This window comes from Pristiophorus japonicus, chromosome 10, assembly GCF_044704955.1.
Source record: "Pristiophorus japonicus isolate sPriJap1 chromosome 10, sPriJap1.hap1, whole genome shotgun sequence".
Taxonomy (NCBI): domain Eukaryota; kingdom Metazoa; phylum Chordata; class Chondrichthyes; family Pristiophoridae; genus Pristiophorus; species Pristiophorus japonicus.
This window is the reverse complement of record NC_091986.1, coordinates 199,357,678-199,374,269: the sequence shown is the minus strand read 5'-3', so window position 1 is coordinate 199,374,269 and position 16,592 is coordinate 199,357,678. Positions and strand designations below refer to the sequence as shown.

The 16,592-nt window shown below is 47.1% G+C and overlaps 1 protein-coding gene across 2 annotated transcripts in view; it reads left to right on the top strand.

The window, feature by feature from the left end:
* slc9a7 (solute carrier family 9 member 7) overlaps positions 1-16,592 on the top strand; it is a 195,250-nt gene that overhangs the window by 107,613 nt on the left and 71,045 nt on the right. For both annotated transcript variants that reach the window (XM_070892484.1, XM_070892483.1), the window contains exons 6-8: positions 5,166-5,271; positions 5,777-5,918; positions 15,810-15,915. In XM_070892484.1, the coding sequence (XP_070748585.1) occupies positions 5,166-5,271; positions 5,777-5,918; positions 15,810-15,915 (354 nt within the window). The remainder of the gene's footprint in view (positions 1-5,165; positions 5,272-5,776; positions 5,919-15,809; positions 15,916-16,592) is intronic.

Genomic DNA, 16,592 nt, shown 5'->3' with positions numbered 1-16,592 from the left:
TATGTTCTTATGTTCTTATGTTCTTATGTTCTTATGTTCTTATGTTCTTATGTTCTTATGTTCTTATGTTCTTATGTTCTTATGTTCTTATGTCTCGTGGACTCGCAAATGAGGAAGCTTGGACCTCGTAAGGTTGAGGGCCTGTGGCAAAGGGTGTTGTGAAAGCACAGACACACACAAATGTGTTTAGAGACCTTGCAATCTGAGGGAAATGTTATAGGGCAAAGACTTAGCCAAGTGCCGAAGATGGAAAGCATAGTCAAATTTTCTGGGATCCAAAGTGTTACATATGCAGACTATAGATATATTCTCTGTGTAGTCACTGTATCGGTGCATAAGATGGAGACTTGTTACCTGATGTGCTATCAATAAGATTTACACTGTGTGTGTATATACTATGCTGGCACCACTAGAGGGTACAACTGGTGGAGACCAGGGTTTCCTGCCCCTGTGGCAGAGGCTGTCCACCAGAGGGCACTGTGGTGGGAGACCTGAGGGTCACCTGAATAGGTGTGCAGGGCCCAGTATAAAAGGCTGCCCACCATGCTTGTGCCTCACTCTGGAGTTACGAATAAAGGACCAAGGTCACTACAGTTTGAGTACAAGTCATTCGTGGAGTCATTCATAAGTGTGTTACAGACATAACCCAAAGAAAGAAAGATTGGATTTATATAGCGCCATTCTCGATCACCCGACATCTCAAACGCTTTACTTTTGGAATGTAGTCACTGTTGTAATGTCGGAAACGTGGCAGCCAATTTGCACGTCTTAAAATCTGAGCTAGTGATTGTAGTGCATGACTGCTCCCTGACCCCATGCTGAGGCTGTGTAATGCTCTGATCAGGTGACCCCTTTGAATATTCCATTCGGTTCTGGGTACCATGGCAGAGGGGAAATATTCAATCCCTGCAAGTAGTACAGAAAAAGGCAACGAGGCTGATTACAAGTTACCAGAGGACTAAATTATGAGAAAAGTTGGTCACACTAGGTCACATACATGCTGGGAGTTGGTCACAGAGTTGAGGTTTGAACTGGGAGATACAGCATCGTGAGGCGGGATAGTAAAAGCTTTTACAGATATATAAAACGGAAAAGAGTGACTAACGTAAATGTTGGTCCTTTAGAAGATGAGAAGGGGATTTAATAATGGGAAATGTGGAAATGGCTGAGACCTTAAACAATTATTTTGCTTCGGTCTTCACAGTGGAAGACACAAAAACCATGCCAAAAATTGCTGGTCACGGGAATGTGGGAAGGGAGGACCTTGAGATAAGGGGGGTAGTGCTGAACAGGCTAATGGGACTCGAGGTAGACAAGTCTCTTGATCCTGATGAAATGCATCCCAGGGTATTAAAAGAGATGGCGGAAGTTATAGCAGATGCATTGGTTATAATCTACCAAAATTCTCTGGACTCTGGGGAGGTACCAGCGGATTGGAAAGCAGCTAATGTAACACCTCTGTTTAAAAAAGGGGGCAGACAAAAGGCAGGTAACTATAGGCCGGTTAGTTTAACATCTGTAGTGGGGAAAATGCATGAAGCTATCATTAAGGAAGAAATAGCGAGACATCTAGATAGGAATAGTGCAATCAAGCAGACGCAACATGGATTCATGAAGGGGAAATCATGTTTAACTAATTTACTGGAATTCTTTGAGGATATAACGAGCATGGTGGATAGAGGTGTACCGATGGATGTGGTGTATTTAGATTTCCAAAAGGCATTCGATAAGGTGCCACACAAGGTTACTGCAGAAGATAAAGGTACGCGGAGTCAGCGGAAATGTCTTAGCCAGCCAATTCTCTATCCATGCTAACAGAAAGCAGAGAGCTGGGATAAATGGGTCCTTTTCAGGTTGGAAATCGGTGGTTAGTGGTGTGCCACAGGGATTGGTGCTGGGACCACAACTGTTTACAATATACATAGATGACCTGGAGGAGGGGACAGAGTGTAGTGTAACAAAATTTGCAGATGAGTGGGAAAGCGGGTTGTGTAGAGGACACAGAGGGGCTGCAAAGAGATTTAGATAGGTTAAGCGAATGGGCTAAGATTTGGCAGATGGAATACAATGTTGGAAAATGTGAGGTCATCCACCTTGGGGAAAAAAAACAGTAAAAGAGGATATTATTTTAATGGGGAGAAATTACAACATGCTGTGGTGCAGAGGGACCTGGGGGTCCTTGTGCATGAATCCCCAAAAATTAGTTTGCAGGTGCAGCAGGTAATCAGGAAAGCGAATGGAACGTTGGCCTTCATTGCAAGAGGGATGGAGTACAAAAGCAGGGAGGTCCTGCTGCAACTGTACAGGGTATTGGTGAGGCCGTACCTGGAGTACTGCGTGCAGTTTTGGTCACCTTACTTAAGGAAGAATATACTAGCCTTGGAGGGGGTACAGAGACGATTCACTCGGCTGATTCCGGAGATGAAGGGGTTACGTTATGATGATAGATTGAGTAGACTGGGTCTTTACTCGTTGGAGTTCAGAAGGATGAGGGGTGATCTTACAGAAACATTTAAAATAATGAAAGGGATAGATAAGATAGAGGCAGAGAGGTTGTTTCCACTGGTCGGGGAGACTAGAACTAGGGGGCACAGCCTCAAAATACGGGGGAGCCAATTTAAAACAGAGTTGCGAAGGAATTTCTTCTCCCAGAGGGTTGTGAATCTGTGGAATTCTCTGCCCAAGGAAGCAGTTGAGGCTAGCTCATTGAATGTATTCAAGTCACAGATAGATAGATTTTTAACCAATAAGGGAATTAAGGGTTATGGGGAGCGGGCGGGTAAGTGGAGCTGAGTCCACGGCCAGATCAGCCATGATCTTGTTGAATGGCGGAGCAGGCTCGAGGGGCTAGATGGCCTACTCCTGTTCCTAATTCTTATGTTCTTACGTTCTTATGTTCTTATGAATTCATATGTAAAAGAGAGGGGGAAAATGTGTTCTTAATTGTATTTTATATCCTATTTTTAAATAGATTTCAGGTTGTGAAGCTGGTTAACAAAAGTTTTGGGGAATTTTAATGGCGTCAAATCTTCATCTTTGAGATATCTCGGGGCCGAAATTCAGGCCCGCCAGAAAGCTGGCCCACCTACCGTTTTCTCTGTTTTTACCGTCTGGTCGGACAAGACGGACTCTTGATCCATTTTCACCTCTCTGGCAATTTTTTTGGAGCGGACCGGAAATCGGTATTAATAGGGCCGGAAGTGCGGCAGTAAATGCTGGTGAGGGGTGGAACCGAGTCTCTGCCGCTGTCACTCAGCGGCGGAGCGGTGGTGATGTCACTGCGCGTGTGCGTCACCACGACTCTCCCCTCATTTAAAGGGGGGAGAAGCAGTGATTTTTTTTTTTTTTAGATTCAGTCCACTGGGCCAACAGGGTGGTTCTCAGCCAGGCCAGCGGTCTGGCACCCAAGAGGTGGTGCCAGGCTGCCGAACCCGGGGCCATAATTGTCCGGCCGATCGGGAAGCCGGCCAGCAAAAAAAAAAAACATGGTTGCTCCTTAAAGGGTCACCGTGCTGCCGTGGCTCACACACATGAAACCAGGCGCACCGACAGAAAACGCTGTCGGGGGCACTGCGCGGCGGATCGTGGATGTGTTGAGGTAAATTTCGCGTGGTGTGGGATGGAGGTGCAGGAGAGCGGCGGTGCGTGCTTTGATGATGCGCTTGGGCAGTCGGCAGCAGCTGGGGGCGGAAGTGGGGACCGCCCGAAAAATCCCCGAGCTGAATTTGGGTCACGGCGGCAAATGCACTGCAACGTGGTGGCCACTCGGTTCTGCCGCATGGCCGACACAAAAGCGTGGTAACGGGCCTTATCCCGACTCTGAATTTCGTCCCCCTCAACTTTTGTTATCACCCAAATGTTTTATCGCAAGGAGGTCGTGGCAACCTAACCATTGTGATTGATGTGCCTGAAGAAGAAAATAGAGTCGTTCTTTAAGGTACACTATTTCCCTCTGCCTTCCCACAATGATGCCAATTATCAGTGAAAAAATGCTGACGTAACTATAACGGTAGTGTGTGTTTTCCCAATTGATTAATAATAGTTGCCTCAGTCACCTGTTGTTCCTGTGACTCTAAATATGATTCAAGATCTTTACAGCTCTGAATGCAATCGACACAGGCAAAAATGTGTCCATTGCGTTTTTTAGGCCTTAAGCTCTGGAACTCCCTGCCTAAACCTCTCTGCCTCTCGACCCCTCTCTCCTGCTTCAAGATGCTCCTTAAAACATACCTCTTTGCCCAAGGCTTTTGGTCACCTGCGGTAATTTCTCCTTAAGTAGCTCGGTATCAAATTTTTTATCTCGTAACACTCCTGTGAAGCGCCTTGGAACGTTTCACTATGTTAAAGGCGCTATATGAATACAAGTTGTTGGTTTTTTGGGACAGGTGTATAAATTTTTATATTCCTATCTTAACAAGATAGGTGAAACTTGCTTCTTTAGTTCTTTATTTATAACAACCACTACCAACAACAACAGCTTGCAGTTGTTTAGCGTCCTTAACATAGTAAAACGTCCCAAGGCTTCACAGGAGCGTTATCAGACAAAATTTGACACCAAGCCATGTAAGGAGATATTAGGACAGATGACCAAAAGCTTGGTCAAAGAGGTAGATTTTAAGGAGAGTCTTAAAGGAGGGGAGAGATTTAGGGAGGAAATTCTAGAGCTTTAGGGTCCAGGCAGCTGAAGGCACAGCCACTGATGGAGGTGTTCAGGAAATTAGGGCTGTGCGAAAGGCCAGCATTGGAGGAACATAGAAATCTTGGAGGGTTGTGGGGCTGGAGGTGCATCGTGATAGGAAGGAGTGAGGCCATGGAGGGATTGGATCACAAGGATGAGAATTTTAAATTTGAAGCATTGCAGGACCGGGAACCAATGTCGGTCAGCGAGCACAGGGGTGACGGGTGAGCAGGACACGGGCAGCAGAGTTTTGGAGAAGTTGAAGTTAACGGAGGGTGGGAGATGGGAGGCTGGGCAGGAGAGCATTGGAATGGTCGAGACTGAGGGGTAACCAAGGCATGGATGAGGAAAATATCTCCCCAAAGTTAGTCTCTGAAACCCTATTGCTCTTTTTTTTCCAACCATTTTTTTTGAATGTTCAAAAGTAATTTTCATGAGCTGAAATGTAGGTTTCCCAGACACACTGCCCTCTGTTTTTTTTTTACAGTGACTGTTCTTGCCATATTCAATGAGCTTCAAGTGGATGTTGACCTTTACGCACTGCTCTTCGGAGAGAGTGTGTTGAATGACGCTGTGGCCATCGTGCTGTCATCGTAAGTGGAAATTTTGTTTCAAATTAAAAATAGAATTTGTTCTCTCATGCTCTCTGTGTTGACTCACACGGGGGAGGTAGAGGAATCGCCACTCGCGTGGATTGCTGGCAGAGTGCCGGTACCCATGGTAACGGTGAATTGCTGGCCGAGTGCCGGTACCCATGGTAATGGTGAATTACTGGAGGAGTGTCGTTATCCGTGGTAGAACTACTCAAGTCTGTTTCTTCAGGATAGGGGAGGGTGGGGACTTCTGAATAATGAGTTCTGTTCTTCCTCTGACGAACGTGAAGCAAGTATAACTGCGTGTGTGTGCACGTGCACGTGTACGTGTGTGTGCACGTGCATGTGTACGTGTGTGTGCACGTGTACGTGTGTGTGCACGTGTACGTGTGTGTGCACGTACGCCGTGTGCAAGTGCGCAGTGTGTGACTTTGTCGGGTACTGGTAAATATAGAATGGCAACCTTCTGGTTTATAAAAAATAGAATTTTGCTTTTGTCTTCAAGGTCAATTGTTGCTTACCAGCCGGCGGGTGAAAACAGCCACACTTTCGACACAGCTGCTTTCTTCAAGTGTGTGGGAGTCTTTCTTGGAATATTCAGTGGCTCTTTCGCCATGGGGGCAGTAACTGGAGTGCTGACTGCTCTGATATCCTTTAAATATGATGGGAGAAATCCAAGTAGGATGTGGACCTTGCAAGCGATTCGATCATGGGGGGGTAAAGAAAGAACTTGCATTTATATAGCGCCTTTCATCCTTTCAGGTCCTCAGAACATTTTACAGCCAATGAGTGGTCTGCTGCACTGTCGAGAAAAATTGCGCGTAGCAAGGTCCCGCCAACAGCGATACGGTAGACAACTGGATGATTGGTTTGTGGTGGTGTTTGAGAGATAAATGCTGGCCAAGACACCGGGAGGCCTCCCCTGCTCTTCTTCGAAAAGCGCCCTGAGATCTTTTACCGCCACCCGAGGGGACAGACAGGTTTAACATCTCATCTGAAAGATGGCACCTCCGGCAGTGCAGCACCCCCTCAGTTATGCACTATAGTGTCAGTCTCGATAATGGGCTCATTGCGTCAGGAGTGGGGCTCGAGCCCCGAACCTTTTTTTTTACTCTGAGGCGAGAGTGCGCCAAGGCTGACATCTAAAGCGTGTTTCACTGGCAGAATATTCTCGGTAAAAGCCTGTAGCATTGACACGCACGCAGCCAGCAACTGAGAACTGTTTCTTTGGAACAGAGGAGGCTGAGGGGAGACCTGATTGAGGTGTGTAAAATTATGAGGGGCCTGGAGAGAGTGGTCAACAACCAGGGGGCATAGATTTAAAGTAATTGGGGGGGGGGGGAGGTTTAGAGGGGATATGAGGGGAAATGTCTTTACCCAGAGGGTGGTGGGGGTCTGGAACTCACTGCCTGAAAGGGTGGTAGAGTCAGAAAGCCTCACCACATTTTTAAAAGGTACTTGGATGTGCACTTAAAGTGCTGTAACCTACAGGGCTACGGACCAAGAGCTGGAAAGTGGGATTAAGCTGGGTAGCTCTTGGTTGGCCAGCGCAGACACGATGGGCCGAAATGGCCTCCTTCCGTGATTCTATGAACCTGTTGAGGTATCAGCACTGGTTAACATTACATTACAGATGGGAGCAGAGCCAGTGACTGGGAACCCTTGGACTGTCAGTGCTGACCTGGCTGGTGTTTGACTGTTTTCACACAGCAGTTGAGACATACGAGTCCCAATTGGCACGGTATTACAGATTTATTTCTGGGATTGATGAAGCCCAGCTCCACTGAGACATGTTTATAGAAACGGATAGTCTGGAAAATGACTTGGCTTGCAGTTGTGCAGTTGAATCAATATAGCTGCAGGGGTGACGATGTGAATAAAATCGCAATAGAGATGCAGTGATTGGATCACCATCTTTCTGCGCACCAGCAGTTGAGACAATCCAGTTCTTAGCGCGAGCTAGATTACCCAGCTACACGGTGGTTATACTGCTGGTCGCAAGTTCCAGTCCCACCATGGCAAGGCATGAAATTGAATTCAGTAATGTTGGTCCTTTTAGAAGATGAGAAGGGGGATTTAGTAATGGGAAATGTGGAAATGGTTGAGACCTTAAACAATTATTTTGCTTCGGTCTTCACAGTGGAAGACACAAAAACCATGCCAAAAATTGCTGGTCACGGGAATGTGGGAAGGGAGAACCTTGAGACAATCACTATCACTAGGGGTGTAGTGCTGGGCAGGCTAATGGAACTCGAGGTAGACAAGTCCCCTGGTCCTGATGAAATGCATCCCAGGGTATTAAAAGAGATGGCGGAAGTTATAGCAGATGCATTGGTTATAATCTACCAAAATTCTCTGGACTCTGGGGAGGTACCAGTGGATTGGAAAGCAGCTAATGTAACGCCTCTGTTTAAAAAAGGGGGCAGACAAAAGGCAGGTAACTATAGGCCGGTTAGTTTAACATCTGTAGTGGGGAAAATGCTTGAAGCTATCACTAAGGAAGAAATAACGGGACATCTAGATCAGGAGCGGGCAGCAGCAGCCAAGTTCATGGCACCGTGGCTGGCTCTGTTGCACAGGAGGGCAGGAAAAAGAGTGGGCGAGCGATAGTGATAGGGGATTCAATTGTAAGGGGAATAGATAGGCGTTTCTGCGGCCGCAACCGAGACTCCAGGATGGTATATGTTGCCTCCCTGGTGCAAGGGTCAAGGATGTCTCGGAGCGGGTGCAGGACATTCTAAAAAGGGAGGGAGAACAGCCAGTTGTCGTGGTGCACGTTGGTACCAATGACATAGGTAAAAAACGGGATGAGTTCCTACGAAATGAATTTAAGGAGCTAGGAGCTAAATTAAAAAGTAGGACCTCAAAAGTAGTAATCTCGGGATTGCTACCAGTGCCACGTGCTAGTCAGAGTAGGAATCGCAGGATAGCTCAGATGAATACGTGGCTTGAGCAATGGTGCAGCAGGGAGGGATTCAAATTCCTGGGGCATTGGAACCGGTTCTGGGGGAGGTGGGACCAGTACAATCCGGACGGTCTGCACCTGGGCAGAATCGGAACCAATGTCCTCGGGGGAGTGTTTGCTAGTGCTGTTGGGGAGGAGTTAAACTAATATGGCAGGGGGATGGGAACCAATGCAGGGAGATAGAGGGAAACAAAAAGGAGGCAAAAACAAAAGACAGAAAGGAGATGAGGAAAAGTGGAGGGCAGAGAAACCCAAGGCAAAGAACAAAAAGGGCCATTGTACAGCAAAATTCTAAAAGGACAGAGGGTGTTAAAAAAACAAGCCTAAAGGCTTTGTGTCTTAATGCAAGGAGTATCCGCAATAAGGTGGATGAATTAACTGTGCAAATAGATGTTAACAAATATGATGTGATTGGGATTACGGAGACGTGGCTCCAGGATGATCAGGGCTGGGAACTCAACATCCAGGGGTATTCAACATTCAGGAAGGATAGAATAAAAGGAAAAGGAGGTGGGGTAGCATTGCTGGTTAAGGAGGAGATTAAGGCAATAGTTAGGAAGGACATTAGCTTGGATGATGTGGAATCTATATGGGTAGAGCTGCAGAACACCAAAGGGCAAAAAACGTTAGTGGGAGTTGTGTACAGACCTCCAAACAGTAGTAGTGATGTTGGGGAGGGCATCAAACAGGAAATTAGGGGTGCGTGCAATAAAGGTGCAGCAGTTATAATGGGTGACTTTAATATGCACATAGATTGGGCTAACCAAACTGGAAGCAATACGGTGGAGGAGGATTTTCTGGAGTGCATAAGGGATGGTTTTTTAGACCAATATGTCGAGGAACCAACTAGGGGGGAGGCCATCTTAGACTGGGTGTTATGTAATGAGAGGATATTAATTAGCAATCTCGTTGTGCGAGGCCCCTTGGGGAAGAGTGACCATAATATGGTGGAATTCTGCATTGGGATGGAGAATGAAACAGTTAATTCAGAGACCATGGTCCAGAACTTAAAGAAGGCTAACTTTGAAGGTATGAGGCGTGAATTGGCTGGGATGGATTGGCGAATGATACTTAAGGGGTTGACTGTGGATGGGCAATGGCAGACATTTAGAGACCGCATGGATGAACTACAACAATTGTACATTCCTGTCTGGCATAAAAATAAAAAAGGGAAGGTGGCTCAACCGTGGCTATCAAGGGAAATCAGGGATAGTATTAAAGCCAAGGAAGTGGCATACAAATTGGCCAGAAATAGCAGCGAACCTGGGGACTGGGAGAAATTTAGAACTCAGCAGAGGAGGACAAAGGGTTTGATTAGGGCAGGGAAAATGGAGTATGAGAAGAAGCTTGCAGGGAACATTAAGACGGATTGCAAAAGTTTCTATAGATATGTAAAGAGAAAAAGGTTAGTAAAGACAAACGTAGGTCCCCTGCAGTCAGAATCAGGGGAAGTCATAACGGGGAACAAAGAAATGGCGGACCAATTGAACAAGTACTTTGGTTCGGTATTCACGAAGGAGGACACGAACAACCTTCCGGTTATAAAAGGGGTCGGGGGGTCTAGTAAGGAGGAGGAACTGAGAGAAATCCTTATTAGCCGGGAAATTGTGTTGGGGAAATTGATGGGATTGAAGGCCGATAAATCCCCAGGGCCTGATGGACTGCATCCCAGAGTACTTAAGGAGGTGGCCTTGGAAATAGTGGATGCGTTGACAGTCATTTTCCAACATTCCATTGACTCTGGATCAGTTCCTATGGAGTGGAGGGTAGCCAATGTAACCCCATTTTTTAAAAAAGGAGGGAGAGAGAAAACAGGGAATTATAGACCGGTCAGCCTGACATCGGTAGTGGGTAAAATGATGGAATCAATTATTAAGGATGTCATAGCAGTGCATTTGGAAAGAGGTGACATGAGAGGTCCAAGTCAGCATGGATTTGTGAAAGGGAAATCATGCTTGACAAATCTTCTGGAATTTTTTGAGGATGTTTCCAGTAGAGTGGACAAGGGAGAACCAGTTGATGTGGTATATTTGGACTTTCAGAAGGCGTTCGACAAGGTCCCACACAAGAGATTGATGTGCAAAGTTAGAGCACATGGGATTGGGGGTAGTGTACTGACATGGATTGAGAACTGGTTGTCAGACAGGAAGCAAAGAGTAGGAGTAAATGGGTACTTTTCAGAATGGCAGGCAGTGACTAGTGGGCTACCGCAAGGTTCTGTGCTGGGGCCCCAGCTGTTTACACTGTACATTAATGATTTAGACGAGGGGATTAAATGTAGTATCTCCAAATTTGCGGATGACACTAACTTGGGTGGCAGTGTGAGCTGCGAGGAGGATGCTGTGAGGCTGCAGAGCGACTTGGATAGGTTAGGTGAGTGGGCAAATGCATGGCAGATGAAGTATAATGTGGATAAATGTGAGGTTATCCACTTTGGTGGTAAAAACAGAGAGACAGACTATTATCTGAATGGTGACAGATTAGGAAAAGGGGAGGTGCAAAGAGACCTGGGTGTCATGGTACATCAGTCATTGAAGGTTGGCATGCAGGTGCAGCAGGCGGTTAAGAAAGCAAATGGCATGTTGGCCTTCATAGCAAGGGGATTTGAGTACAGGGGCAGGGAGGTGTTGCTACAGTTGTACAGGGCATTGGTGAGGCCACACCTGGAGTATTGTGTACAGTTTTGGTCTCCTAACCTGAGGAAGGACATTCTTGCTGTTGAGGGAGTGCAGCGAAGGTTCACCAGACTGATTCCCGGGATGGCGGGACTGACCTATCAAGAAAGACTGGATCAACTGGGCTTGTATTCACTGGAGTTCAGAAGAATGAGAGGGGACCTCATAGAAACATTTAAAATTCTGACGGGGTTAGACAGGTTAGATGCAGGAAGAATGTTCCCAATGTTGGGGAAGTCCAGAACCAGAGGTCACAGTCTAAGGATAAGGGGTAAGCCATTTAGGACCGAGATGCGGAGGAACTTCTTCACCCAGAGAGTGGTGAACCTGTGGAATTCTCTACCACAGAAAGTTGTTGAGGCCAATTCACTAAATATATTCAAAAAGGAGTTAGATGAGGTCCTTACTACTAGGCGGATCAAGGGGTATGGCGAGAAAGCAGGAATGGGGTACTGAAATTGAATGTTCAGCCATGAACTCATTGAATGGCGGTGCAGGCTAGAAGGGCCGAATGGCCTACTCCTGCACCTATTTTCTATGTTTCTATGAATAGTGCAATCAAGCAGACGCAACATGGATTCATGAAGAGGAAATCATGTTTAACTAATTTACTGGAATTCTTTGAAGATATAACGAGCATGGTGGATAGAGGTGTACCAATGGATGTGGTGTATTTAGATTTCCAAAAGGCATTCGATAAGGTGCCACACAAAAGGTTACTGCAGAAGATAAAGGTACGCGGAGTCAGCGGAAATGTCTTAGCATGGATAGAGAATTGGCTGGCTAACAGAAAGCAGAGAGTTGGGATAAATGGGTCCTTTTCAGGTTGGAAATCGGTGGTTAATGGTGTGCCACAGGGATCGGTGCTGGGACCACAACTGTTTACAATATACATAGATGACCTGGAGGAGGGGACAGAGTGTAGTGTAACAAAATTTGCAGATGACACAAAGATTAGTGGGGAAGCGGGTTGTGTAGAGGACACACAGAGGCTGCAAAGAGATCAAAGAGATTTAGATAGGTTAAGCGTATGGGCTAAGGTTTGGCAGATGGAATACAATGTCGGAAAATATGAGGTCATCCACCTTGGTGGGGGGGGAAAAAAAACAGTAAAAGGGAATATTATTTGAATGGGGAGAAATTACAACATGCTGCGGTGCAGAGGGACCTGGGGGTCCTTGTGCATGAATCCCAAAAAGTTAGTTTGCAGGTGCAGCAGGTAATCAGGAAGGCGAATGGAATGTTGGCCTTCATTGCAAGAGGGATGGAGTACAAAAGCAGGGAGGTCCTGCTGCAACTGTACAGGGTATTGGTAAGGCCGCACCTGGAGTACTGCGAGCAGTTTTGGTCACCTTACTTAAGGAAGGATATATTAGCTGTGGAGGGGGTGCAGAGACGATTCACTAGGCTGATTCCAGAGATAAGGGGGTTACCTTATGATGATAGATTGAGTAGACTGGGTCTTTACTCATTGGAGTTCAGAAGGATGAGGGGTGATCTTATAGAAACATTTAAAATAATGAAAGGGATAGACAAGATAGAGGCAGAGAGGTTGTTTCCACTGGTCGGGGAGACTAGAACTAGGGGGCACAGCCTCAAAATACAGGGGAGCCAATTTAAAACCGAGTTGAGAAGGAATTTCTTCTCCCAGAGAGTTGTGAATCTGTGGAATTCTCTGCCCAGGGAAGCAGTTGAGGCTAGCTTATTGAATGGTTCAAATCACAGATAGATAGATTTTTAACCAATAGGGGAATTAAGGGTTACGGGGAGCGGGCGGGTGAGTGGAGCCGAGTCCATGGCCAGATCAGCTATGATCTTTTTGAATGGCGGAGCAGGCTCGAGGGGCTAGATGGCCTACTCCTGTTCCTAATTCTTATGTTCTTATGTAAATCTGGTCATTTGTGGGCTAGTTAAAAAAACCCAACTGGTTCTCGAATGCAACCTGCCACCCCTACCCAGTCTGTGCTACACGACGCAGTTTATTACACGGCCAGTCACTAGTGTAAGCCACTATACCAGTCGCTTCACGAAGAAAGCCCACCACGGCCACGTTCTCCGGACAACAAAAGGCGAGAAATGAAAGAAAGACTTGCATTTATATATAGCGATTTCAGCCCAACCCAAAGCGCTTTACAGCCAGTGAAGTACAATTTTGAAGTGTAGTCACTGTCGGAAACGCGGCCGCCAATTTGCACACAGCGAGCTCCCACAAACTGCGATCTGGTAATGATCAGATAATCTGCTTTTATTGGCCAGGACACCGGGGATAACTCCCCTGCTCTTCGAAATAGTGCCATGGGATCTTTCCCATCCACCTGAGAGCGCAGACTGGGCCTTGGTTTAACGTCTCATCCGAAAGACGGCACCTCTGGCAGTGCGGCATTCCCTCAGCGCTGCACTGGGAGTGTCAGCCTAGATTTTTGTGCTCGAGTCTCTGGAGTGGGCCTTAAACCCACAGCCTTCTGACTCAGAGGTGAGGATGCTACCCACTGAGCCACGGCTGGCAATAAATGTATTTATTTAGGTACCAGTTGTACCTACATTCAAAGAACAAATATTATTAGGATCACGCAGTTTGACTGGAGTGTAACTTACCACATGTGCCCACCCTGGGGTAGGTAAACTTCAGCATTGGCTCAATACCGGTGACTTCCTGATGGAAAGTTGATGTGTCCAGGTGTTTTTTTTATTCACTCCTGGGATGTGGGTTACACTGGCAAGGCCGGCATTTATTGCCCATCCCTAATTGCCCTCAAGAAGGTGGTAATGAGCCACCTTCTTGAATACAGCTTGCTAGGCCATTTCAGAGGGTAGTTAAGAGTCAACCACTTTGCTGTGGGGTCTGGAGTCACATATAGGCCAGACTGGCTAAGCATGGCAGATTTCCTTCCCTGAAGGACATTGGTGAACCAAATCATTATCATAGGTAGTCCCTCGGAATCGAGGAAGACTTGCTTCTACTCTAAAAGTGAGTTCTACAGTCCAATACGAGAACCACAGTCTCTGTCACAGGCGGGACAGATAGTCGTTGAGGGAAGGGGTGGGTGGGACTGGTTTGCCACATGCTCTTTCCGCTGCCTGCGCGTGATTTCTGCATGCTCTCGGCGACGAGACTCGAGGTGCTCGGCGCCCTCCCAATTGCACTTCCTCCACTTAGGGCGGTCTTTGGCCAGGGACTTCCAGGTATCAGTGGGTATGTTGCACTTTATCAGGGAGGCTTTGCAGGTGTTCTTGTAACGTTTCCTCTGCCCACCTTTGGCTCGTTTGCCGTGAAGGAGTTCAGAGTGGGTTTTTAATGACAATGCGATAGTTTCATGGTCACCATTACCGATGCTAGCTTTTACTTCCAGATTTATTTAATTGAATGTAAATTCCCCAGTTGCCATGGTGGGATTTGATCACGTCTCCGTTTTATTAGTCCAGGCCTCTGGATTACTTGTCCAGTAACATAACCACTATGCTACCGTCGTGAAAGGACACTCGCGGGCTCAGCAATGATGTCTCCTTCACCTCCCATGGTTGAATGACAAGCCAGCGCCCACCCTCTCAGCTTGCAGCGGATGAACAGCCACTGATTGGCTGTTGATGTCCGTGGGGCTATGAGCCAGGGTCCTCTGGAGTGAGGGAAAGGAAGTCAATGAGTGATGGGGGAAAGCAATGCAATTGTGCCCGGTCTCTTCACAGTTGTAAATGCAAATAGTTATAATTATATAAAGCTGGATCTGGTCATTTCGGGGCGGTAATGGCAGCGGGGCGGTGAAGTTTGCGCCAAAAAATGGTTTGCGCCTGTCGCCACAAGATTTGCCATCTGGGCCCTGAGTGTGGGGCAGACGCTAAGGGAGGCATTCCACATCTCTCGTATGGCACAAAGCCAGCTGAGCAACTGAAAAGCCGTTGCTAAAGAGCTGGTCTCGGAGCGCCGGAAGAGAGGCTACTGGTGGGGCGGGGGGAAACGCCCCATACAAAAATTCCCAATACCTTGCCCGCCCCACATTCGGATAAACTCCCCCGCAAAGAAAAAATAACCAGTCACACTTACCTCACTCTTTACGTCCCTCACCACCACCGGGGACAGCTCTGACCGCCTGATTTTCCAAGCGATCCAACGACGGAGCGCGAGAGGATCGGCGTCCAAGGATAATCGGGCGCTGTCGATACCAGTGGCGTTCCACGCCGGCTCGACGCTGCCGCTATGCGCCCCCCGCAAAACCGCCGACTAATTTCCCGGCTGGGAGCTGGCCGCCCGCCCGGAAACCATCGCCGCCGCCATTACCGACCCTCCGGGGCACCAACATGGGGAAAATCCAGCACATAGAATTTAACTCCACAGTCATTATATCTTGCACACATAATAAATGTCTTGCCTCCAGCATCTCTGTCACACTTCAAAGTATCACACATTCAAACTGTATGTCGTGCTTGCATCTGATTGGTTGAAATGTATTCCTAAAACAGCAAGCAATCGCAATGGAACCAACTGTTATTTTTAATATGAAAAAAGCAATCCAGCTATTTTGTGTTGGTTTCTGCTCACCTTGGGAAGTTGGGCCCTTTCCCTCGTACCCCTTCCAAGAGAATTTACACTGTAGAGAGGAAAGCTTCCCCACGTAACACAAATTAACCTCTAGTTGACCTCTACATACCTTTTTGGAATTATTCGCCGACTGGGAGTATTTACGTATCAGCCTTAAAGGGACAGGCCATGTAAAACACACACAACCAGCTAAACTCATCGGATCCCAAACGGCTCACAAGCAACGCCACGAGAGAGCAGCTAGCCCCCAATAGACAATGGGATCTGCACTGTCTCCAGAAGGGCTGTTCTCACTTTTGTTTAATGGGATTCTGTAAGGTTTGAGCTCTGGTCTTCAGCTGTTGCCTTAACTGTTGTTTTCCACGTCACCAAGTTCACCAAGCTGCACTGCTTCCCTCTCCTGGAGACGGCGCTGTTTTTCCTGATGTCGTGGAGCACCTTCCTCCTGGCAGAAGCATGTGGCTTCACCGGTAAGTTGTCACTTGGAAGGATGTTACAAGCTGATCAGAACATAAGTATTAGGAGCAGAAGTAGGCCATTTGGCCCCTCGAGCCTGCTCCGCCATTCAATAAGACCTTGGCTGATCATCGACCTCAACTCCACTTTCCTGCACTATCCCTAAATCCCTTGATTCCCATCCCCCAGGTTAGTCATTGCAACCACCGATATCAATTCAGCTCCGTCAGGCTTAACCCATTGCTGTGAGGGATGTCGATGTTTTGATTCAGAAACCAAATGAGTGTAATGTACCAAATGATGTGTCCTATCTATAATGAAATCCCAGTCAGTTAATGATTCCATGGGGAGGAGGGGTTCATCAGTAGGTAAATGCACTGTGTGATTTTCTATTGAGACCTATAGACTAAGAGGTCCTTAATTTCAGGTCTGATTCCAACCAGAGCACCAATTGGGGCAGTGCAATCAACATCATTGTCCCTGGGGTAGGAAGGAGGTATGGAGAGGGAGAAATCTATATATATATTTTAAAATCAGTCACAGTTCCTACGCTTGATTCCGATGATCACATGCGCGTGGATTTTGGGTGAAGGCACGGCTGGGTTGAACTTCAATGCAAGTCAGATAACCAATGTTCATGGTCTCGCCGCACACCAGCAAAATGACCAATTAGCTAGGCACAGGGAGGCCT